Source organism: Arvicola amphibius, chromosome 4, assembly GCF_903992535.2.
Source record: "Arvicola amphibius chromosome 4, mArvAmp1.2, whole genome shotgun sequence".
In the NCBI taxonomy this organism is placed as follows: Eukaryota; Metazoa; Chordata; class Mammalia; order Rodentia; family Cricetidae; genus Arvicola; species Arvicola amphibius.
The window spans coordinates 21953855-21980269 of NC_052050.1; the positions used below are offsets into that span (position 1 = coordinate 21953855).

General features: G+C 40.9%; 2 protein-coding genes across 2 annotated transcripts; both read left to right on the forward strand.

Annotated features, from left to right (window-relative positions):
* The first annotated feature begins 4047 nt into the window (after positions 1–4047).
* Positions 4048–4545, forward strand: LOC119811408 (keratin-associated protein 4-12-like). Its single transcript, XM_038325349.1, has one exon. The coding sequence runs from the start codon at positions 4048–4050 to the stop codon at positions 4543–4545; it is 498 nt and encodes a 165-aa protein (XP_038181277.1).
* Positions 4546–16226: 11681 nt separating this feature from the next.
* LOC119812655 (keratin-associated protein 4-12-like) lies at positions 16227–16640 on the forward strand. The gene has a single exon (XM_038327474.1). It carries the CDS (start codon positions 16227–16229, stop codon positions 16638–16640), a length of 414 nt encoding a protein of 137 aa, XP_038183402.1.
* Positions 16641–26415: the final 9775 nt, after the last annotated feature.

Here is a 26415-nt window from a genome sequence, read left to right on the forward strand (position 1 = left end):
ACAAATAAATCTAAATTTTCAAAGCATAAAAACAATAAGCTATCATGCCTTCTGTTCAAATTTTTGGTTTTTTTTAATCTATATTTTTATTTCCTTTCTACACAAGGAACAGACTCCGGCAGTTGACTTCTGAAACACCAGCTTTCTATTAACTTCTTATTCTTTCTCCTAATTCAGAAGGTGCTTTAATAGTCCACAAGCATGAAACTTGCTCCCTAATGCCTCTCTTTGAAAGAAGTTGAAGCTTAGCTAGTGGAGTCGAAGTATCTGGTGCAAAACTCCCAAGCAGTGAGAGGGTGGTTGAGAAAAAATTCTCTTATTTCTATTCCCTTGAATTCAAATGTCTTCTCCCAAAGTCACAAAGGCCATGAGTGACTTGGTACCCTTATGTCTCCAGGCTTGTCCTGCTCATTATAGAACTCTTCGCTGGCTTGCCTCTCTACCCTCAATTGCATGCTAGGTCCTCATAAAATGTTCTCCAATTAGTTCCTGACTGAACTTGCTTACTGCAACCCTCAGAATTGTATCTACTCCTTTGATCATAGATTTCCCAGACATTCATGGTCCTGATCTCAGTATTGCAGCCATTGAACACATTTTCCACAATATGAGGCACATGCCATGGTATAGATATTCATTTAGGATTTGTTGTGCCCCCAAAATGGTAAGTTTTTAACACATGTCCTTGCATTTTCATTCCATTTTTCTGAAAAATTTGGATTACTTTTGTTGTTATCATTTGGTGAGTTAATTTTCAATGATGATAGTATTGAATGCTCATATTACCAAGAGTAAAAATTAGCATCACAAAATAGTAGAAATTCCAACCATAAATGCATATTTTGCATTTATCCCACATGTTCCATATACCTGCTCACTTCTACTTGTCTAGTTTCTTTTCTTAGTTGACATGCATATTTTCTTCCCATTTATAACATTTTTATTTTTCAGTGGTGTGTGTGTATGTGTGTAATATTGTGAACATGTATGTGTGCAATGCATATCTGACAACACATTGATAATTGTATTTCTGATTTTGGCTGTTTGGCCTATTGTGACAATTTCTACTTCTATTCATTTTCTTACACGTAGATTGGCTATATTATTGATATATAAATTATGCTCCACTGTCCATATGTTTCAGCTTATAATAAATCCATGCATATATAGACTCAGTTTAGCCTGCCTCCATGATTCCATGTTGAGAGTGCTACAGAATACCTAGATATATAGGGCTCCCTCTTGTATTTTGTTTTTTATTTCTTTGAACATAATATCTGAAGCAGCATAGCTGGATCTTCTGACAGTTTTAGTTTTTGAGGAAATTCCATGTTTCCTCTGGCCATAGCCATTGCTTGCATGGGATCCTGGATGGTAGGAAGTGGAGGATACAAGCTGGACAATAGCTTTCATTGCTTTCTGATTCCTCAGCTGCTTCAAGCTCTTCCCACACCCAAGTCCTACTTCAATTGACAACCCAGAATAAATGTTCTCTTCTGTCAGAGCTCTTTTCTGATTACTTTGTTGCAGTACCCAGAAGAGAAGCTCAGATCTGGAAATTTCCAAAATCTTATTTTCTCTGTCCTTGCTGTACTATCTATGTCTATATACAGGTAGACTATCTGTACCTAAGAACTTCAAGACTGCTTTAGTATGTCATCTAATGCTTAATATATTCTTTCCACCTCTACTGCACAGTGCTGTTCCAACTGCCCACCCCAGGATTGTCCGCTAACATTTGAAGCCCAGAGGGACATTAGCAGGGGTAAATTTCACCCTAGGGACATGAATGTCTCTTGGGGTATCCTCACTTATGAAAAATCAACTTCATTATCCACAGAGTCTGAATTTATGCAAAGGATACATGTTCCCAAATGGTCGCTGAGAATTGAGCTTAAACTTTTATGCACTAGCTTCTTCTATTCACATTCTGTACATAAGTTGATGTCTTTTAATTAAGTGAGAGGAATCCAAATAGAATCCTTATTGATATGTATATATATGCATATATATATATATATGTATATATATACATATATATATATATATATGAGTTGCCAGTCCACTCTCTACTGCTCAAACTAGACACAAGAATTTTTTCTAAGTCACACTGCATATGTATTATATCAACTGCTGTTGCTAAGTCGTTGGGGGTATCGACTTTGTCTGTCTCCAGCCATCTTCTTTACGTGGGACTTAACACACAGGGACATAGGTCAGATTAATAGTCCCTACATTGCCATGCCTTTGAAGGTAGCTCTAGTATACAATATTTATTTTGTACCTCACCTGGAGTATAGGGATGAGGGTTAGATTGTTTCAAGCATTTCATGTGGCTTTTCTGTTGTATAGTTTTTACTCTAGAGCTCAAGGGAAGGAGTTGCTGGATTTCACAATATGGATTGAGAAAATTACCTTCAGGTACTCTGGTTGACACAGTGGAGAGACTATGAGAGAAACCTGGGAAATATACATTTGTTTCCTGATTATCACTCCATGTGAACTCTGATCTGCTACCTACTAGCCTCCAAATGCACATGCACTATTTCCCTGGACGTGCTTATAATAAAGAAGTGAAGGAATTATTACTGTAGACAACACTTAAGGACCTTTAACTTGGAGAACCTGCCCTGTTGATAGCTGATGTGTCACAGGTCTAAGTACCATGTCAGGACTGGATTCCAGAGGAAGGATGGGCACTTTCCAACTCAGCTCATGCCCTTGCTCATTGACTTTCAAGATCTTGATTTCTATATTTAAATTATTCCTTTTATTTTTGAGGTTCTATTATTATTACAGAATTTCCCTTTACCTTTCCTCCCTCCAAACCTTCTCCTATATCACACCTTTCTTTTTTTCAAATCTATGGCTTCCTTTTTTCATTATTGCTGTAGATGTATGTTGCATGTGGGTGCGGTATACACACACAGTACACACACATACACACATACATAAGTACAATATATACACAATCTGTATAATGTTACTTGCTTATGTTTTCAGGTCTTACTAACATAACTGCCTAAACATGAGCTAAACAAAGACAATAATAATAGACATGTTTATTGTTTAAGTAAACAAAGGAATGTACATGAGGCTTCAACCCTCAACTAGGAACTATGAGAAACAAAGGGATGCTGATAGTGAGAGAAATAGTCTTTCCCAGGGAAGAGCACACCAATTGGTTATCCAATACTATTAATATATTTTAATTATACATATACACATGCATATATCCTGCTATAGATACAGAGTCATGGTCATACCAGTTTTGTCTATATTCATCTGTTGTAAGGAACATAAATGTTTCTATCAACACACATTCAACCCTCTTACTTACATACCACCCTGCCTCTGCGGCCATTTCTAACTTGCTGTGCATAAATCACTATCTCTACATTTATTCTTCTAGTTAAGTGATGCCACCTGGACTGTGAATCTCTACAAAGCTACCATGCCTTCGGCCCTAGCCAGCTAAGATCTGCAGAAACATCCCCATTAACAAGAGCCAATAAGAACAGAGCCTTGTGCCAATGCATTCCTGCTCTCAAGCCACTGGTCTTTCTGTGCTCACCTGACCTATTATGCATAAGCCATCAGTCTAAAGTACCTGTATCTTCCAGGGTCACCAGAGCAATTAAAAGAAAGTAAGCATGTGACTGCTTACAGGAAGGGAAGAGGTGCCACAAAAAATGTCACTGAACCTTGGAGACGAGGACATCAAATGTCAGGTGACAGCTCTCTTGAAAGAAATTAAAAGAAAAAAAAGCCACTTAGGAGATGGTTCAGGAAGACCTGAAAGTGAGCACTAACATGCTAGGAAGGTAATTATCCATTCACCTTAACAGTGTAACCAGGAAAAGAAACTCTCCTAATTTGATAATCACCTATTAATTAACCTAGATGATAGCAAGGAAAGAATGCTGCATGTGAGGACAGCAGCCCCTCAGTGGGGTATAAAAGAGGATGTGGGCAGGGAGACTCCCACTTCCAAATCTTCCAATCCACCTTCTTGTAAACCCACCCAGAACCTGCACCTCTGACACCATGGTCAGCTCCTGTTGTGGCTCTGTCTGCTCTGAGGAGAGCTGTGGCCAAGGCTGCTGCCAGCCCAGCTGCTGCCAGACCACCTGCTGCAGGCCCACCTGCTGTGTGTCCAGCTGCTGCAGACCCAGCTGCTGTCAGTCTGTGTGCTGCCAGCCCACCTGTTGCCGCCCCAGCTGCTGCCGCCCCAGCTGCTGCATTTCTAGCTGCTGCAGGCCTTCCTGCTGCCGTCCCAGCTGCTGCCGCCCCTGCTGTTGCCGTCCCAGCTGCTGTGTGTCCAGCTGCTGCAGGCCTTCCTGCTACCGCCCCTGTTGCTGCCGTCCCAGCTGCTGCCGCCCCACCTGCTGCATTTCTAGCTGCTGCAGGCCTTCCTGCTGCCACACCACCTGCTGTCGCCCCACCTGCTGTGTATCCAGCTGCTGCAGACCCCAGTGCTGCATCTCCCTCTGCTGCCGCCCCACTTGCTGCCGCCCAGCATGCTCTAGCTGTTCTTGCTGCTGAGCACTCTCCCTCACATTCTCCTGTTCTTCATCACCCACTATTCCAGATGTAGACCCCCTGTGAACTGAATCTCAAAAGATTGATGTCTTTGATCTTGATTTAGGCTTCAAAATGCACTTACTCTCTTTTCTAATCAGATAGTTCTCTCTCTCTCTCTCTCTCTCTCTCTCTCTCTCTCTCTCTCTCTCTCTCTCTCTCTCTCACACACACACACACACACACACACACACAAGACAAATTTGGATATTCTTTTTAATCTAGCATGTTACTCCCATTCTGATGTGTATTTTCTGTCTCATTCATTAATAGAAGTATTTCTATATATTAAATAAATCTAAATTTTAGACATCCGAATGCAAATGTGTCATATCTCCTCATTTCTCATTAATTACTCTCCTTTCTCAATTTATTTTTAGCTCTTCTCAAAATAGCAAAAAAAAAAACAAAACAAAACAAAAAAACATAGCAGATTAATTTCCCTGTGCCCTCTGTTTTCTCTGTGAGCCTGCTGCAAAGCAGGAGGTGTTTTCTTGGAGCTCCCATGTGGTTCTCTCTACCAGAGGTTTCTCAGTCAGAAGGGGAAGCTCTGGGCAAGAGTGTTGAACCCTGGGACCCAGAGCAAGTGGAGGAGGACGTGAGTAAGCACGTGCTCCCATGCACACTTACTGATCATGCCTCAGTCCCATGTTCTCAGGTGGGAGTGGAAGCCAGTCCCATCCAGTCATGTCCTGCTCCCTTGTACGCTCCACTGCCTTCCTTTCCTCCCGACCACATGAAGTACCCCATCTCAGAGCCCTGTCTCCCGAGTCTCAGTGTTGCTGGCCTTGTGCACATTTTCACATAGCATGCATGGTCCCCATGTGTGCTGTGACCTCTGGATCACTTCCCGCTTAACCTTTCATTTTTCTCTTTCAAGCTTTGCACCGTTATTTTCTCTATTAATCGTTATTTATTTGTCCGTTTTGTCCACTTACTGTAGCTGAACCCTAGAGAGTAGTGGCCATGGCAGTAACACCCTGGAAGAGACTCTTTAAACGGAAGCCACCTCATGGTATGTGAACTATGTGGGATTCACTAACAACCAGACCCAGGAATTTTTCAAAAAGAAAAGACATCTAATAAGGAAATTCTCTTGAACATAATCTGGTAGATGGTCATAGAAGCAGGTCAGATTCCTAGAAACTACAAAGCTCAAATCTGATATCAGGGGAGGCCACCTTTCTGGATGTCAACAAGTCCTGGAGTATAAATGCCTTTCTTGAATTTTCAGACCAAAGGATCAGCCCTGTCCCTACAAATCCTCAGACTGAGCTCCTGTCTAGTCCCGCCTTATATTCCTCTCTCTGTCTAACCATATCCCTTCCTGTCTCATATGTGAACATTAGGCTCAAGACGGTCATGTTAACTTGGAAGAATTAGGTGGTTGGAACTTCTTGGATGGGGCGCATCGCTTAGGCAGTTTTGAGGGTTAAGAAACATATGTCTGCCTCTGTTAAGTCTCTCTGCCCTGTGGTGGTATCTTCAGATGTGAGCTCCCTATCCCTGCTCCAAATCCATACCTTCCTGCCTGCATCCATTGTCTACAATGATGGTTGTGCAATTCAACACCTTGGAACTGGAAGACCTTAGAAAATGCTCTCCTCTATATGTTGCCTTGGTTTGGGTGTCTTATCACAGAAATAGATCATATTTAAGTCATCAAGTGGTCTTTCAGCATTTTTGTCTTAGAATAGCAGATTGAATTCAGGACCACACATAAAACTAATAGCTTTTAATGGCATTCATTGAGTGTGGAGGAAATGTTAGGGAGGAGAATTGACAGTCTTAGGACTTAGAGCTCAAGCAATAAGAGCAGGAGGGTGATCACCTGCTCTTTTTTCCTTTTTCAAATGTAGAAGCATCCACACAGTATTCCAGGGGATAATGGTTTGACATGCCCCAGCAGTGCCTTGGTTTGTGCGGTACTATCTGAGGGAGTCAGTCCCTTCTTGCCATCAGCCAATTTTTTGGTTCCCTTCAACCATTCTGAGGATCATTTCTCACATGATGTAATTTCTGCCAACTCTTAGCAGCTCACTACTCCTGTGGCCTCACAGTCTATGAGGGCCTGCTTTTCATCTCAGTATTGTGGTGTAGGAGGTTCTTCTTCCTATTCATTGGTTGAATAAAGATGCCGCCTTTGGCCTTTTGATAGGGCAGCCCTTAGGTGGGCAGAGTAGACAGAACAGGATCCTGGGAAGAAGAGAAGTGTGGCAGACACCATGATTCTCCTGCCCGAGACAGACGGACGCTGGTTAGTCTCATCCCACTAAGCCACAGTCAAGTGGCGATACAGATTATTAGAAATGGGTTAAACTAATATGTGAGAGGTAGCCAATAAGAGGCTAGAGATAATGGGCTAGGCAGTGTTTAAATGAATACAGTTTCTGTGTAATTATTTCAGGTGTAAGCTAGCCGGGCGGCAGGGAGCCGGGTGGGATGCAGCCCTCTCCCCCTCCCTGCTACAGTACTGGTGTTATTCAATACATTTTCACAAAACATGGAATAATAACTGTATATTGCCAACTTTAATATTACTGTCCTCCACCATGATGAAGTATTTCTATCCAAACTTATGATTTCCATTTTGCGAGGAAATTTGCTTTAGCAACTTATCTTCAGTAATTTAAAGTTACTGCTTTGAAATTATGGTATTTTTAAAGTTATTATTACAGAATAAGTATTTCAACATCACCTAATCACACACCTATGAAGGATGTTTTGTATTTATCCTCATTTTTTATTTTTATTAATTTTTAGTACAATATTTTTCATTTTATGTAGCTATCCATTTCCATTTCCTCCCCTCCTCCTGCCTCACTCTTCCCTCCACATACCCCCATCCACTTCTCAGAAATAGTAAGGCTGCACATGGGGAATCAACAAAGTCTGACATTTCACTTTGAAGCAAGACTAAGGGTGTTATCCCTATATCTAGGCTGACCAAGTTATCCCTGCAAAGAGAATGTGCTCCTAGACACCAGTTCAAGTACTAGGGATAAATCCTGGTCCCACTTCCACAGGCCCCACAGAGTGCCCAAGCCTCACAACTGACCCCACATTCAGTGGACCTAATTGGGTCCTATGCAGGCTCACCTGCTACCAGTCCAGAGTCAGTGAGCTCTCACTAGCTCAGATCAGCTGTTTCTGTGCATTTAGACCCCTTTGATCATATTATCACTCCTCCCTCTCTTGGAATGTCTCTGGTAACTCAGCCCAGTGCTTCGCTGTAGATCTATGTATCTGCTTCCATCATTTGCTGGATAAATTTTGTGAAAGTCTGCTTGTTCATTCCTGACTGCCCAGATCTGAAATAATCACACAGAAATTATATTAATTAAATCATTGCTTGTCCAATCACTTAAGTGTATGGCTAGCTAGCTCTTATATCAAAGACAGTTTTGCCTGTATTGGCAGTTTGTCAGTCACTTTCTTCTGTGTTCTGCAGAATGTCTGTCAGACTCTTTTACGAAGCAGGAACTCTGAAGAATCATTTCACCTTTAGGAAAGTTCAGCAGTCATTTTTCTGTGGGTCCTGCATGTCCAGTTTACAGAGAATAACATCAAGCAGTCCAGGCAAGAGCAGTTTCTTGACAAATGGCAAACAAACTCCATATGGAGCATCTTTGATGCCCATCATCCTCTTGAAGTAGATTGGTGTTGCCAGGAGCAGACATGTCTCATTTTCATGAAAACTCCTAAGTTCTTAAAACACTTTAAATGCCATATTCTGTTAGTCTTTGAAAGGTTTGAAAATTATCTATCCATCTAAAATATATCTTTATACATCTAGAAAATGCAACTAACATGATTACAAGCTTTACTATTATAGATGTCTATCTATTAATCTATATTTCTTAATGATATTACATTTTTAAATGAGCTGCACAAACACAACACCTTAATCAAGAGCAGAAATATACATATAACAAAATTGACCTTAAATTTGTATCAATTTGCCAAGATCGATACCAATGCAAAGTATTCATATCTATAGCACATCTCCCTTTAAATGTAAACAAACATTTATAAACAAAATTTGGGAATTTGAGTGTAGTTCTCTACAAACTGCTTCCTGTTTTTTGTTGGGTGAAGTAATTTTGGGGGGGGGGTATTCACAGGGATGTTTCAGGGGGTTTTGGTCTATCAAACCACATTAGTCTGGAAGGAATCCATAGGTTCTGATCTTTTGTGAAAACAAAAGAAGAACCTCTTTTCCAAAGCAACATAGTCTTAGACCCATATATGGAAGTCAAAACACTTTAAGATATAAATGTTGGTTTAGCTTAGCAGCCAGAAATGTCTCGCCGTACTTAGCTCCTTTACAGTCAAAAAATTCAAAGAAAGCACAATAATATACATAATCCAGATTCTCTGTGTATTTTCCATCTTTTTTTTGTTTTTTGTTTTTATTTTTTTTATTTTTTTATTTTTTTTCTCATTTTTTTATTCAAGATTTCCATCTACTCCCCCTTCCCTCCCCTCCCTTCCACCCATACCCCCACTCTACCCCTCTCCAAAGACAAAGAGCCATCAGGGTTCCCTTCACTATGTTAAGTCCAAGGTCCTCCCAGCTTCCCCTAAGTCCAGGAAGGTGAGCAACCAAACTGACAAGGCTCACAGTGAGCCAGTCCATGCTATAGGGTTTATGTTCATTGCCATTGTCCTTGGTTTCTCAGTCCTCCTCCACCGTCAACCACATTCAGAGAGTCCGGTTTGGTCCCCTGTTCCATCAGTCCCATTCCAACTGGACTTGGTGGTCTCCCGTTAGATCTGTTCCACCGTCTCAATGGGTAAAAGCACTCCTCGCGGTCCTGGCTTCCTTGCTCATGATCTCCCTCCTTTTGCTCCTCATCAGGACCTTGAGAGCTCAGTCTGGTGCTCCTATGGGGGGCTCTGTCATTTTCTCCATCCAATGCCAGGTGAAGGTTCTATGGTGATATGCAAGATATTCATGAGTATGACAATAGGATCTGGACATTTCTGGCACCCTCTCCTCAGCTGCCCTAGGAACTAGCTGGGGTCGTCTTCCGGGACACATGGGAACCCCTCTAGAGTCAAGTCTCTGCCAACCCTAGAATGGCTCCCTTAACTAAGATATATAGTTCCTTATTCCCATATCCACCCTTCCTATACCCCAACCATCCTATTCCCCCAAGCTCTTCCCATCCTCCACTTCACACTTTTCTCTCCCCATCCCCCCATCCCCCCATCCCACCCCACCCCCATGTTCCCATTTTTTGTCCGGCAATCTTGTCTACTTCCAATAACCAGGAGGATAACTATATGTTTTTCTTTGGGTTCACCTTCTTATATAGCTTCTCTAGGATTTTTTACGAATTATAGGCTCGATGTCCTTTATTTATGGCTAGAAACCAATTATGAGTGAGTACATCCCATGTTCCTCTTTTTGGGTCTGGGTTACCTTGCTCAGGATGGTGTTTTCTATTTCCATCCATTTGCATGCAAAATTCAAGATGTCATTGTTTTTTACCGCCGAGTGGAGGTTTCTCAGGAAATTTGGGATCAACCTACCCCAGGACCCAGCAATCCCACTATTGGGAATTTACCCAAGAGATGCCCAAGCATATTACAAAAGCATTTGTTCAACTATGTATTTTCCATCTTTATGTGGCTTATTTTTCTTACTCTATTATTTTTTCCACAAGTTTAATATTTATTTTACTATCTTTACTACTTTAATCTATAACTGTCTGTACACTTTTATACTACATTGACTGTCTAATTACTCTTTTTTTTTCTTCCAAGCTCACATATATTTTTTTAAACATACTGGGTCTCATTGAGAGGTCTTTTATGTCTGAATCTGTCCTATTGTGTATTTGAAATACTTTTCTGTCCAGGAGCACTTCTTAAAATGCAAAGTGACATTACTAGGACTAAGGCTGCTTCGCCTTTTGACTCCACTCAGTTCAATATGGTAGAAGTCTGTTCATTGCCTCTGAGACTGCTGGGTGGGAGCCATGTTCATCACCTCTACTCTGGTAACCAGTTGGCCCATGCTGCCACCAAGTAACTTGCAGCATGTTCCCCAGAAAGCCCATTCAAGTGCTCGGCCTCCTGAAAGAGCTAGAGTTCATGCTAGCAGCACAGCCGAGGAAGCCATCATTCAGAAACTGTGTGCTTTGTTGTTGATGATGATGATTTTTTCTACCACTGAATCAGAAAAACCTTTCTTAAAGAAGCCACGGTGTTAAGCCATGCTTAACTCTGTTCTTTTGTGTCTAGAATTCCTTTTTAAGCTTTGTCAGGCTTTGCATGGATATAATTGGCCATGTTGGAGTGCCAATTTATTGTGAAAGGCTGCTTGCTTATTCCCAACTTCCCAGACCCAAAATAATCATGCAGAAACTATATTAATTAAATCACTGTTTGGCAATATTACTTAATATTATTCACTTAAGCATATTTCTAGCTAGCTCTTATATCTGGGGTTAACCCATTTCTATTATTTTATATTTTACCATAAGGCTTGTGGCCTACCAGCAAGGTTCTGGCTGATGACTCATGTCTTTCTCCTTTGGCAGCTCCATGCCTTCTCCTGACTCTGCCTTCTTTCTCCCAGCATTCAGCTTTGTTTTCCCCACCTAGCTCTATTTTGTATATCTCTTTCAGTCTATCTTTACTCTGTTAAGCCATTGGCTGAAAGAAGCTTCTTTATTCATTAAAAAAATAAAAGGAACACATATACAGAAGGATTCCCCGCACCAGATGAAGGATCTATGATGACAACTGAGGTAGTCATCAATCTGATGACAGAAGAAGGCCAGTTTAAGCATCCTCTCAACTGTTGCTTAGAGTCTTAGCTGGGATCATCCTGTGGAATCCTGAGAATTTCCCTAGTACCATGTTTCTCACTAGCCTTTTACTGACTTCCTCAATTAAGATATCTCTTTTCTTTTTCTCCATCTCTGTCCTTCTACCTTATTTAGCACCTTCATATTTTAAACACCTTAATTAAAACACCATAATTAAAGCTTAGAGTGAAAGTTGTCAGGAAATCTTTCATTCCTGTAGGAAAAGAAGTATGCCTTTGATTGGAACAAACCGCCATATCAACAGAACCTGGATTAATACAAAGAAACACACATATTCCTGAATGGACTCAGGAGAAGATAACTCAGTAAGTTCAATCATCTTTGGATTCCTTGGTTTGAAGTGATAGTGTAGGGTCACTAGATGTCTGAATTATTTTGGGCAATGCTGGACTCCTTTGTTTGTGAATTTCCTTCTATTACTTTCTGTAAGGCTGGATTTGTGGCTATGTATTGTTTAAATTTGTTTTTATCCTGGAATATTTTGTTTTCTCCATTTATAGTGAATGAAAGCTTGGCTGGGTATAGTAATCTGGGCTTGCATCCATGGTCTCTTAGTTTCTGCAAAACATCTATCCAGGACCTTCTGGCTTTCATGGTTTCCAGAAGTAATAGTGTATTCTAGTCATTGGAAAGGAAAGCACATCAATGCCTACTAGATTAAAATATATGGGCTGAATCAGAAACAGCAATTACTCTACAAAAGGGTACCATATCTTCTTTCATTAAAAGTAGATATATCTATGTATGTGAAAGCTGGGTACAGATTCCTGTAGAGAACAAATGTGAGGTCAGAACTGTTTGGGGGAGAATTACAGATAAATTTGAGCACAAGTATAGATTCTGTGATAATGAATAGATCATCTGGAAGACCACCAAAATTTACACAGGTTTAAACATCCCTCCAGCCCCAAAACTGTTTATTCCAAAGTTCCCCTCATCAAGACTCCAAGAGTTGATGCCATCATACTGTTGCATACCTGTCACTCAACTACAGACTATGAGGAGGTACATCAAATCCTCAGGCTAGAATTTACTTGCATACATCTTCACTGTAAATAAGGTGTTTCAAGACAATCATTTCTATTCAATGTGTACAGAACCTGGATCAAATATTCAAGACATCCTGTATAGCTTTGCTGATTAACATACTTCAAAGGTAAGGAGACAGATCCTTTCTGAGACCTAATATCAACTCACAGAGGAGCAGGTATCTGCTTAATCCACTTGAGAAAGGAATCCTCCTGAGACATCAAGTGCTTGTTCCTTTTATTGCAGGAAATGTAGATCACCAGGAATGTTCATGATTCTGTAAATTGGAATCTTTATATCGGAGAGGTAGGGACAACCCTAGATTCCTGAGGAGATTAATGTGCCTTCTTAGGGACATTAAAGAAATTATAACATCTTTGGAGCCATTTTTTTCTCAGATCTAACCAAAATCATGTCTTCTCCATATCGATTTAATATAGAGGAGTTTAGGTATCCAGAAATTGACATGGCATTCATATGTATTCTGAATTAAAGAAGATGTAGGTCAGCCCGGAGAGGAATCAGCAATGATGAGCTTCCACAGGAGGGACACACTCAAGATATACCACCACACCCCTAGTCAGGGATATTTAAGCCTTTATTTGCAATTTCATTTCCTACCCTTCACACAACAGACTGAAAATCTGGTCTAAGGCTGCACTATAAGTCGTTCATATAAGTAGGGAATTTAAGGTCAGTGGTCATAAGTCTTAGCCTGTCAAGATCCTCCGGTTTTGCTTGGGATACGTTCCTGAAATTAACAGGTCTCACGTAGATTCCGTTTCTCTGCAGTCTTGTCATGGGCATTATCACAGGAGGGTTACTTTCTACAGGTTTTACATCTATGACATCCATTCAGGACAGAGCCAGAGCCTGCAGACCTCTGTGTGCTCATGCCAATGTCCTTGCCACCTTGTCTCTGTAGCCACCTGACCCATTATGTGTGAGCCATCAGACTAATGAGACGTGACACGCCAAAGGAGGTAGGATGTCCCACAAAACCAACTCTGAGACACAGTGTCTAGGGCAGGAGAATGTCAGGTGACTATACCCTTGGAAGCCAGAGAAACCCAAAAGCACTTCCCGTTGGGCCGAGGCCATTAGTTGCCAGTGATGCCTAACACATCACAGGTATGAAGGTGTGATTAGGCTCCACCTTGATCTTGACTCACACAGAGTGTCTTGCCTCCTTTGATGATTTGGTTACCAGTCAGTCATGGGATGGAGGCCCCTCAGCAGGGTATGAAAGCAGACCATGTTCCAGTATGTTCTATTATTAGCTGCATAAATTTTGAGCTCCTTTCCTTATGTCCTTCCTTCTTTCTTTCATTCCTCTCTAAACATATAGCTCTCATTTGGATTTCAACGTGTAACTCTCAACCCCAAATCTCTGGAAATGTGTGAGCTCCATGGCAATTTCCTCATGAAAATTAAAACTCTTCATTGGCAGATGCTCATAATTCTAGTGCCTCCAGAGAGAGAGATGCCTTCATAGCTTTAGACACCTATGCTACTGAGATCTCTGAATTCTCTTGGTTACTTTATTGTCTCATAATGAACTCACCTCACTTTCTTGGTCTTTCTTAGGGTGACCTAGGAGGAACATTTCTTAGACATTCAGTTTTCTTACCACTAAAACAAAATGATTGCCAGTGGTGGTGATCACGCCTTTTATCCCAGCACTCAGGAGGCAGAGACAGGCAGATCTCTGTGAGTTCAAGGCCAACCTGGTCTACAAGAGCTAATTCCAGAACAGGTACCAAAGCTACACAGAGAAACCTTTTCTTGAAAAAAAAATCATTCTAGTTTTGTATGGTGATATTTTGTTTGTTTATCTAACAAATAAAGCTTGCTGAAAGACCAGAGAAGTAGAGCAGCCAGTCACTAGTTTTTATCTCTACTGAATCCTCAGACCAAAGGGGCGATCCTGCCCCTACAAATCCTCAGACTGAGCTCCTGTCTCTTCTGCCTCATATTTCTTTCTCTGCCTAACCATATCCCTTCCTGCCTCTATTTTCATAGTGCTGGGATTAAAGGCATGCTACTCCCAGGTACTGGGATTAAAAGTGTGAGCCACCACTGCCTGGCTCTGCTTCCCTTTGAGACTGGATCAATCTAGTGTAGCCCAGGGTGGCTTTGAACTCACAGAGATCCATCTGCCTCTGCTTCCCGAGCACTGGAATTAAAGGTGTGAGCCACCACTACCTGGACTCTATAGCTAACTATTGGCTAGCTCTACACTCTGATCTTCAGGCAAGCTTTATTTGTTAGAACACAATCGCCACAATCTTGGAGAACCCTTTAGAGCATGTGCAAAAGTACTTTGTTTATACCAATACAAGGATTTATAGGTGTTAGTAAATAAAATTGAATATATTGAATAATAGTAAATATATTGAAACATTTTAAGTTTATGTCCATTATACAATTGGTGATACCATATTTGCAAACAACAAATGAAACTGAGTCCATTTCATTTCATATTTTTGAAAACTTAACCTTTAGTTAAAATATAATTGCATCATTTCCCCCTTTCCTTCCCTCCCTCCCCTTCCACCCATGTCTCCACCCTCCAAATCACTCCATACCTTCCCACTCTCTCTCAAATCAATGGCCGCTTTCTCTTTGATTACTATTGTCACATGTGTAGCAGTGCGTAATTATATAAATGTAACCTGCTGAGTTCACTCATTGTTGCTATTGGCCACATCTGAATGTGTGCTGAATAAAATGGTAACTACCCTTAGCTCTCATTTCATTTGTTTGTCATTCTAAATATGTGCATTTAAGGTTACTATGGTTACTTCATGAGTATGTCCTATTAGGGACTATAAGTCACTGCATTAACTGTCACCCACCATTGAGAAGTTTCTCTTACCCGGTTGAAAGCAGCATTTCTCTGGAATCCTGGTGTCTGATGTAAACTCTATGAACGCAATTTCTGTGTAAGCACATATAAAATTGGAAATAGGTCTTATATTCATCTAAAGGTCTCTAAAAATTAAACAGATTACAAAAACTTCTAGAAAATATGAAAATATTTTGGTAAGATGCCAGTAAAGTATAACAATGTGATATCTTAATATTCCAGAAAAAAATGCATTTAAAACTATTAAATATGTTAATCTAGCTCAGTCTGGGAGGCCTCCAAAGACAGATCTCAGTCCCAGAAGACTTTTCAGGGCATGGAAACACTAAATCAGTGCAGAGGGGTTCTGAGACCGACCACATCCTGGATTGTCCTAGGAGTTTCACTAGCTCAACGGGCACCTAAAATGTACACGTGGAGCATGAGCATTCTGAATTCTCACATTTGATAGAGGGGATCTTTCTTCCTGTTTTCATTCCAGCGGTGCACCTGACAGAAGCCAGCATTTATCTACCGCGAATTCCAGCTCTATGAGTAGCCCCTCTGAAATCATGTTGGAATGGTAACTGAAGTACATACAATAACTCTGTCGTGTCACATGACAAGCAGGGACTGAGGCCATGTAATAGGGCAACTGAGGGGAAAAGGCAAGAGGTGATTCATGGTGCAACACCAGGAAACATGAGAAAAGTCAAGTAATTATTTCCTGCATGTTGGTAGGTTTTGCTAGAAACCTGCAGCCTATTAATTTGCATTTGTATCATGTAAACAAAAACAAGGATATAGTATTTTCATAATTACAGGAACGACTTAGCTGGGTATAAAAGGGGACCTGAAGGAAGGAGACTCCAAAACGTGGAACTCTCTCACTTGTAAACACACCCAGAACCTCCATCTCCGACACCATGGTCAGCTCCTGTTGTGGCTCTGTCTGCTCTGAGGAGGGCTGTGGCCAAGGCTGCTGCCAGCCCAGCTGCTGCCGTCCCAGCTGCTGTGTGTCCAGCTGCTGCCGCCCCTGCTGCAGTCCCTGCTGCCAGCCCTGCTGCAGCCCCTGCTGCCAGCCCTGCTGCCAGCCCTGCTGCCGCCCCTGCTGCCGCCCCAGCTGCTGCCGCCCCAGCTGCTGCATCTCCAGCTGCTGCCAGCCCTCCTGTGGTGGTTCCAGCTGCTGCAGTCCTTGCTGCCAGCCCTGCTGCCGCCCCTGCTGCTGCCTGCGTCCAGTCTGCGGTCAGGTCTGCTGCCAGAGCACTTGCTACCGCCCCACCTGTGTCATCTCCACCTGCCCCCGCCCCATGTGCTGTGCCACCCCTTGCTGCTGCTGAGACCTTCCTTTCTTGAACACACCCATTTTCACCACCTCCTTTGTTATAAAAAGCCATCTTTAGAGAGGCCATTTCTCTCTGTCCTAGACTCAGGATAGCTACCTATTTTGACTTCTACCTCGTCTCAGGCCAAAATATGAAACTGTAGATTAAGAAATTAATATAGAGGGAGGTGGGAGTGAATCCTGAAGGAGTTAGGGGGAGGAATGGAGGTATTAATGTGATCAAAATATGTTGTGTGTATGAAATTCTCAAATAATTAATACAGAATATTATATTAAAAAATAATCAGAGTGCATGTCTTCTCTATCCAAAATGGAAATCCCTCCAGTCCCTGTAGAGTCAGATTCTATCTTTAAAGCTCAAAGTCTCACTAGAGACTAGTGCCATCTTGTTTTCCCCGTAACTGTGACATCTCTGTGCCTTATTGCTGTTATTTCTAAATAAAACACCTTTAATCGGAATAGAAATGCAATTTTTCCATGTCTGTTGCTTTATAATGATTGCCTTCAGTTAATGGGAATTTTAGTCAAAGTCCAACTACACCGAACTTGCCTGTCCTGGTTCTCATGACTTCAGAAAATTCCCAACACGGTGAGTCTAAAATTGAAAAAAAAGAAGTCATAGCGATCAGTCAGCTGCAGGGAGGTCATGAGCGCATCAAGCCTCTACGTCAAAAGACGCTGCTGGCTTTTGCACTCTTTCCACTCTTTTTCGTAATCTTTCCTGAGCAGAGTGCGTAAGCATGTAGGTGTACATGTGCATGCATGTGCGTGTCTGTGTGTCTATGCATACACACATGCATGTGTGATAAAATGTCTAGTTGAGGACTGAGTTCTCACCAGTCCCTTCTCCTCTGCTTTAATGGTTGTGAGTCTGCATTCACTGCCCATGTCCCCTGAAAAAAAAGAGGCTTTGTTGATGACGGCTGAGAGATGCCGACTGTCTTCAGAGACCTAATTGCTGATGAGTTGCCCACGTTACAAGAAATAACCTTCTATCCATACTCATGAGCCAGGCCTGCTTACACCCAGTAGGTCACTCCCACAGACAAGGGCATGAAAAAAGAGAGGTGGCCAGACAGGAGGAAGTTCTGGGTCTGAGTAAGAGAAATGAGAAAGACTAAAACCCACTACATACAGGAATGAAAATGTCCAAGAACGAAAAGTAAACAAAGTAGGTCTGGAGAGATGGTTAAGCAGGTAAGAACTCTGGCTGCTCTTCCAGGGGACCCAGGTTCAATTCCCAGCACCTACATTGCAGCTCACACCTGTCTGTAACTCCAGTGCCAGAGGATCCAACACCCTCACACAGATACATGCAGAGCAAACACCAATGAACATAAAAAAATTAAATTATATATAAAAAAGAAAATAAAAAGGTGAAGGAATAAGAGATTCTGTGCCAAGTAGTCAAGCGACAGCCAGCTTATCACAGCAATCCGCTAAAACGCTTTCGAGTCTGTCATCTCTTAGAACATCTGCATGGACTTTAAGACAAGTGAAACATCAACAACACATGGAGGGAAGTCTTTTTAAAATGCCAGTGTGTGACTATCTTGGGTTTATCGTTTTTTCATATGAAACTGAGTATTGTCCTTTCAAGGCCTTGCAAAGAATTGTGTTAGAATTCTGGTGGGGATTACTTGAACCTCTAGGTTGCTTTTTGTAAGATAACCATTTTTCCTGTCAATCCTACCGATCCATGAGCGTAGGAGATTTTTTTTCATCTTCTGATATCTTATTTAATTTCTTTCTTCAAAGACTTGATGTTTTTGTCATAAAAATCTTTCACTTGCTTAGTTAGGGTTATCCCAAGATATTTTATATTTTTGTGGCTATTGTGAAGGGTGATGTTTCCCTGATTCCTATCTCAGTCTGTTTGTCATTTTTATACAAGAGAGCTACCAATTTTTTTTTAGTTAATCTTATATCTAGTCATATTGATAAAGATTCTTATCAACTGTAGGAGTTTCCTGGTAGAATTTTTGGGCTTGCTCATGTGTACTATTATATCATCTGCAAATATGATTCTTTGGCTTCTTCCTTTACAATTTCTATGCCCTTTATCTCCTTCAGTTGTCTTTATTTCTCTAGCTAGAATTTTAAGTGCTATATTAAACAGATATATAGAAAGTAGACAACCTTGTCTTATTCCTGATTTTAATAGAATTTCTTTGAGTTTCTTTCTATTTAATTTGATGTTGGCTATACACTTACTGTATTATGTTTAGGTTTTCCCTTATATCCTCAATTTTTCCAAGATATTTATCATGAATGGAGTGTTGGATTTTATAAATGATTTTTTAGGCATCAAATGAAATGATTATGTGATTTTTTTTCTGTTCATTTATATGGTAGATTATATTGACTGTTTTTCATATATTGAACTATTACTGTATCTCTGGGACAAAGCCTACTGGATCATGGTGGATGATCTTTTTGATGTGTTCTTGGATTCGGTTTGCAAATATTTTGTTGAGTATTTTTTTTAATCTATGTTCATAAGGGAAACTTGTCTATAATTATCTTTGTTGAATTTTTGTGTGGTTGGGTGTTAGTGTGACTGTGGCTTCATAAAATGAATTCGGCAATATTTGTTCTGTTTCTGTTTTGTAGAATAATTTGAGGGAGTATTGGCATTAACTCTTTTTTGAAAGTCTGGTCAAATTCTGTGCTAAAACTTTCTGTCTGGCCCTAGAATTTTTGTTGCAGTGGGAGGGGGGAGCTTTTAATGACTGTTTCTTTTTCCATAAGGGTTATAGGTCATTTAAGTTGTTTATCTGATTTGATTTAACTTTGTTATCTATTGAGAAAATTATCCATTCTTTTAGACTTTTCAATTTTGTGAAGTACAGGGTTGTTTGTTTGTTTGTTTGTTTTCAGTCTCATCTCAGCTGCTTCTAGTTGTTGGTTCTGGGGATGTTTTTACTTTATTTATTTATTTTTTTATTAATTCTACATTCCAACCACAGTTCTCCCATCCAACCCTCCTCCTGCCTGCTTCTTCTCCTCTCCCCCAACCCACTCCCCAACCACTCCTCCCAAAGTGTAAGACTTTCCATATGGAGTCAACAAAGCCTGGCACATTAAGTTGAGGCAGGACCAAGACCCTCCCTGCTGCATCAAGGCTGAGCAAGGTATCCCACCATAGGGAATGGGCTCCAAAAAGTTAGTTCATGCACCAAGGATAGATCCTGGTCCCACTGCCAGTGGACCCTCAGATAAACAAAGCTACACAACTGTCTCCCACATGCAGAGGGCCTAGTTTGGTCCCATGCAGACTCCACAGCTATCGATCTAGAGTTTATGAGTTCCCGTGAACTTGGGAAAGCTGTCCCTATAGATTTCTCCATCATAAACTTGACGCACCCTCTCACCCTGCCTTGGTCATTTAATCCCTCCTTTCTTCAGCTGAGTTCCCAGAGCTCAGACTGGTGCTTGGCTGTGGAGCTCTGCATCTGGTCTCATCAGTTACTGGATGAAGGCTTTATGATGACAGTTAGGGTATTCACCAATCTGATGACAGGGGAAGGCCAGTTCATGCACCTTCTCCACTATTGCTAGGAGTCTTAGCTGAGGTCATCCTTGTGGATTCCTGGAAGTTTCCCTAGCACCAGGCTTCTCCCTAACCCCATAATGGCTCCCTCTATCAAGATATCTCTTTCATTGCTTAGCCACGCCATTCAGGCCCCCAGCTTGGCCATCCCATTCCCTCATGGTCTCATCCCTCATCCCCTCCCCTCTACTTGCCCTCCTTGCCCCCAGTTTACCCAGGAAATCTTGTCTAATTCCTCTTCCCAGGGCGATCCATGCATCCCTCTTAGGGTTCTCCTTGTTAACTCGCTTCTCAGGAGCTGTGGATTGTACTCTGGTTATTCTTTGCTTTACATCTAGTATCCACTTATGAGTAAGCACATACTGTGTTTATCTTTCTGAATCTGGATTACCTCACCTAGGATGATTTTTTTTCTAGTTCCATCCATTTGCCTGAAATTTTCATGATGCCATTGTTTTTTTTTTTTTTTTTTTTTACAGCTGAGTAATACTCCATTGTCAGAATGGCTAAGATAAAAAATACTGAGGACTGCTTATGTTGGAGAGGATGTGGCACAAGGGGAACACTCCTCTACTGCTGGTGGAAGTGCAAACTTGAACAGCCACTTTGGAAATCCGTATGACAACTTCATAGAAAATTGGGACTCGATCTACTTCAAGACCCAATGATACCACTCTTAGGTATATATCCTAAGGATGCTCAATCATTCCACAAAGGCATTTGCTCAACTATGTTCATGGCAGCATTATTTGTAATAGCAAGGACGTGGAAACAACCTAGATGCTTTTCAACCAAAGAATGGATAAAGAAAATGTGGTTCGTTTACACAATGGAACACGGGTTTTAAAAATACGACCTAATGATTTGTTGAATTTCCTAGGTGTCTGTTGTTATGTCCCTCCTTTTGTTTCTGATTTTGTTAATTTGGCTATTCTCTCTCCCTGTGTTTTAGCTAGTTTGGATTAGGGTTTGTCTATCTTGTTGATCTCAAAGAACCAATTCTTTGTTTTATTGATTCTCTGTGTTCATCTCTTTGTTTCTATTTTATGATTTCAGTCCTCAGTTTAATTATTTCCTGCTGTCTACTCCTCCTGGGTATACTTGTTTCTTTTTGTTCTAGAGCTTTCATGATTGCTTTTAAGTTGCTATTAGGAGATCTGTCAATTTATTATTATTTTTTTTTTTTTGGTTTTTCGAGACAGGGTTTCCCCGAAGTTTCTAGAGCCTGTCCTGGAACTAGCTCTTGTAGACCAGGCTGGCCTCAAACTCACAGATCCGCCTGCCTCTGCCTCCCTAGTGCTGGGATTAAAGGCCTGCACCACCGCCTCCCGGCTTTGCAATTTTTTTATGTAGACACTTGGTCCTATGACCGTTCCTCTCAGAACTGCTTTCATTGTGTCTCATAAATTTGGGTATGCCATGCAATCGGTTTCATTAATTCTAGAAAGTCTTTAATTTCTTTCTCTATTCCTGTCTTGCCCCAGAAGCCATTCTGATGTAGGAGAGTCTTCTGTTTGAGTTGATTTCATTGGCTAATAAAGAAACTGCCTGGCCCATTTGATAGACCGCCCCTTAGGTGGGTGGAGTAGACAGAACAGGAAGAAGGAAGTGAGGTAGAAGGCTCAGTCAGATGCCACGCCTCTCCTAAGTTAGTCAGACCACCGTGCCTCTCCTGAGAGAGATGCCTGATGCAATGAAGCTCCAGCCCAAGATGGACGTACGCTAGAATCTACCTGGTAAGGCACCACTTTGTGGTGCTGCACAGATTATTAGATATGGGTTAATCAAGATGTGAGTAAGAGGCTGGAAATAATGGGCCAGGCAGTATTTAAAAGAATACAATTTGTGTGTCGTTATTTGGGGGCACAAGCTAGCCGGCAATCAGGAGCAGGGCTGCAGGAAAGCAGCCCATAGCCCCTCACTACAGAATGGCGTCCAACGTGGATTACTGGATCCACAGAAAGTTTGAGAAAGCTTGGGAAAGAATAGAGTAAAGCATGTTTTCTTGATAGCAGCAATTTCTCGGATCTGAGCAAGCGTTCTCATCTAAGAGAGGCTTCCTGACTCAGCTTTAGCTGCAAAACCCTGCAGCTCTTTTAAGAGGTCCCTCTACGAAACACTTAAATGGCGTTGATAAAAGCTGACTGCATGCTTGTTTGTTTTCAGCCATAGCAGGAAAAAAGTTGTGCTGTTTTAAAATGCTGGCGTTCTGGTCTGTACTGCCAGGGCAAACTCTGACTCTTTCAAGCAGGCGGTCCTGACTGTTGTTTGACACTGTTGCAGCTTGCTTGCTGGCAGGGACCTTGAAATGCCATAGAGTTGTGGTGATAAACATGGCTTCTGCGGGTACCTCCACCACGAGGCTAGAAAGCTAAGGCATGGGCTGGATCCAGCCACCAAAGTTACGGCTTTAGTTCTACCGATTTTGGTGGGTAAATTAAAGACTCGTGTGGTCAGAAAAAGAGAGATGTACAGTAAAGAGAGATTCAAAGACAAAGAAAACCTCTAAATGGTTTACAGTGAGTTAAAAATACATGCAGGCTAAAAGATAAAGTTCTTACAGTTAAAAAAGAGAAAGAAAGAAAGAAAAGGAAGTAGTTTGTTGTGGTGGTACACACCTTTAATCCCAACACTTGGGAGGCAGAGGTAGATTGACCTCTGTGACTTCAAGGTGTGGCAGCACACACCTTTAATCTGAATGCCTGGGAGGCAGAGACAGAAAGATCTCTGTGAGTTCAAGGTGTTGTAGCACGCACCTTTAATCCCAGGCTGAGGCAAGTGGATCTCTGTGAGTTCAAGGACAGCCTGGTCTACAGAGTTATTTCAGGACAAAGATATAAAGAGAACCTGTCTCAAAAAAGTAAAAGTAAAAATAAACAAAATAGAGGTTAAGTAAAGCTGCATAAAGATGAAAAATACACAGAGAATTTTGATACTATATGCTATTGAGCTCTCTTTGAATTGTTTGAATGCTGAGGAAGAAGCAACAGCTGCTAAAAGATATTTGTTTATAAATGCTGCTGAACTAATCCAAGATATATACCTTGAAAATACCTTGACTTCAGGATTTAGATCTAAGGATATGATACTTTGGAAAAGAGATTCTTCTTTTGTTTTTACAGAAAATGAGACCCTATGGATTGCTTCTTTCCCAATATGGTATGATAGACCACGCCCTCCTGAAAGGTTGCTATGAATACCCTCAAAAAATCACTTCGCTCAACCGATGACTAAGATGAACCTGGAACACAGGTTACATTATGAAAGATCTGATTAACAGCATCCCCATTCAGCAGGAAGCAGTTTGGAGAGAAATAACTGCGCCCATATTCCCAAATATTGTTTATAAATGTTCTTTTACATTTAAAGGGGGATATGATATGGAAATGAATAATTTGCATTGATATGGATTTTGCTTTAGTGATTTAAATTTAAGGTCAATTTTGTTATATGTATATGTATTTCTAATAGTGATTAAGGTATTGTGATTGTGTAGTTCATTTAAAAATGTAATGTATATAGGTTGTTAATGGATATTCATCAATAATAGTAAAACTTGTAGTTATGTTAGTTAGATTTTCTAGATATATAGAGATATATTTAAGTTAAATAGGCATTCTTCATATCTTTCAAAGACTACAGAAATTGTAGTCCCGGTGCTTTTCTACCTTTAAACTTCTATTTTTGATCAGAGAATCATGGCAACTGACTTTCTGCCTTCTTCCCAGCATTCTGTTCTGTCTACTCTGCCTACCTATGTTCTGACCTATCAGGCCAAACAGTTTTCTTTATTAATTAACCAATGAAAGCAACAGATAGATAGAAGACCCACCTACATCATTTCCCCTTTTTCTGTATGCAGGTTAGGATCTTTCCTGGTAAGCCACCACCTCGTGGTGCTACACACATTAATAGAAATGGGTTAATCAAGATGTGAGAGTTAGCCAGTATGAGGCTAGAGATAACGGGCCAAGCAGTGTTTAAATGAATACAAAAAAAAAAAAAAAAAAAAACTTCTATTTTTGAAAAGAATCAGGCTTACTGAACAATTGCAATGATAATGCAGAGTTCCTCATTCCATGCTGCTCTCACCAAGGTTTATATTTTGTCACATTTGATTTCTATCTAGGCAGACACATTAGGAAACAGGTAAGTAGGTGGATGGATGGGTGGCAACAGGAATGGATGGATGAATGAAAAGAGGAAGGGAAAGAATGAAGAAGTGTGTTGACAGACATTTCTGTCCTGCCCAATCCTGCAGCCATTCAGCCCCAAAGAAATACACAGAGGTCTACATTAACTATAAACTGGTTGTCCTATTAGTTCAGGCTTCCTATTAACTATTATAACTTACATTAACCCATAAGTCTTGTCTGTGTTAGCCACGTGGCTTGGTACCTTTTATGTGAGGCACTCTCATCTTGCTTCCTCTGTGTCTGGATGACGACTGCAGACTGACTCTTTCCTCTTCCCAGAACTCTCCTGTTCTTGTAGCCCTGTCTATACTTCCTGCCTGCCTACTTGTCAATCAGCATTTTATTAAAACAATACAAGTGACAGGATACAAGACCATTGTCCCATAGCAGAAATGAATGAAGGCACAGGAGCTAATGAATATACAGTCAGACATATAACACATGTGTATATATATACACATATATATGTATATATATATCCTAAAATATATAGGGTCATATTTTTATAATCACAATACAGACATAAAATTAGATTATGTATTATACAATACTATTATGTATTGCCTAATGTGCATTCCATATTCAAATGTTGCCAATACCATCCCATAAAGGAATTTCTATTCATAGCTAATCATTACACTTAGATACTGCACCTCTTTTATTTTCTTAAATCTGCCTGTCACTGTATTAGAAGAGTCTGTCAGTGCTAAAGATGGCAGGCCCGTCATTATGTGCAGAATGCTTCAGCCTTTGTTTATCTTATGTTTCCTTGTAGCTACAGCTCCGTTATGCCTTTGACAGAAATAATAAACAAGGTGTCTTTTCAAAGTGTGGCTGCATTTACCACATGTGTGCATGCACACACCTGTGTACATTTATTTGTGTGCAGATACAAATATATGCTCCTGTTTGTGGAGACCAGAAAATGACCTTGGCGATCATGCCTCAGGCACTGTCTATCACTTTGATTTTGAGACACGACCACTCACTGGCCTGGCTGGAAAGCAAGCACTAGTGTTCTCTGCTTCCACGGTGCCGAGGTGAAAACATGCTACTGTGCTTGGAATACTTTCTGGGGGTTGAACTCAGGTCCCATGCTGGCTGAGCAAGCACTGAGCCGTTTTCACAGCCCTAAAACCAATTCTGATTCCCAGGTTAACAGTTCTTTCATTGTAACTTAGTACTTTTCCATTTTGAAACTGACAAATAATTGGAAGAGAAATATTTTGAGATATACAAATATCACATTCCTAGTCAAACTTTCATCCAGTCATTTTAGGATTCGGTGAGATTTCCCTGACCAAGTTTTATTATGATGGCTATAGAGATTCCCTTACTCCTTTCCCATTTAACTAATCACCTCCCGCTGTTGCGGAGAGCTTCTTTCTCACCGTCTTTTATTTCTCTACTTAGTCTTGGTATGGACTGATTATTCTTATTTTACGTGATGTGGTGAAATCCACTGCTGTCATTATTTGCTCTGGTGTTTAAGTTGTCCCATACTGGGTCAGTGAGAGTGCCTTCAAGGTGGCCCCAAAGGCCTTTTCATACTTCAAACAGTGACTCATTGGTGACAGTTTGAAACTTGGTAAAGGAAGTATCATTTCTACTGCGTAGCCCGAGGTAGTTCCGATGGCCTACCATCTAATGAGTATCTGTGACTCACAGACAAGATTCTCTTCCTCATAGCTCCCAGGGAGCGATCTCACAAGGATGACCTCCCCCCACCCGCCATTTTCCTACTCTCATTATGCTTCCCTTTGACATCAAAAGAGATGTGAGCATCATGAGACACATTGGCTTAAGTAGCATCATGAGTGATACACAAACCACAGGCATAAACAGTGACTGAACCCACAAGGCGGACCCATCCAAGAAGGAGAGTGGGCAAGTAAGGAAACAGAGAAGGCAAGTCTATGACAAAAAAAAAAAAAACAGAGTGGGTAATCTTAAAGCACAAGGAAAAGGAAATCTTATTTTTCTTTATCTTCAAGTATTTTAAAAGGAAAACCAATTATCAG

Coding starts and splice junctions, on each gene's coding strand:
- LOC119811408 (XM_038325349.1), top strand. CDS start 4,048: ATGGTCAGCTCCTGTTGTGGCTCTGTCTGCTCTGAGGAGAGCTGTGGC.
- LOC119812655 (XM_038327474.1), top strand. CDS start 16,227: ATGGTCAGCTCCTGTTGTGGCTCTGTCTGCTCTGAGGAGGGCTGTGGC.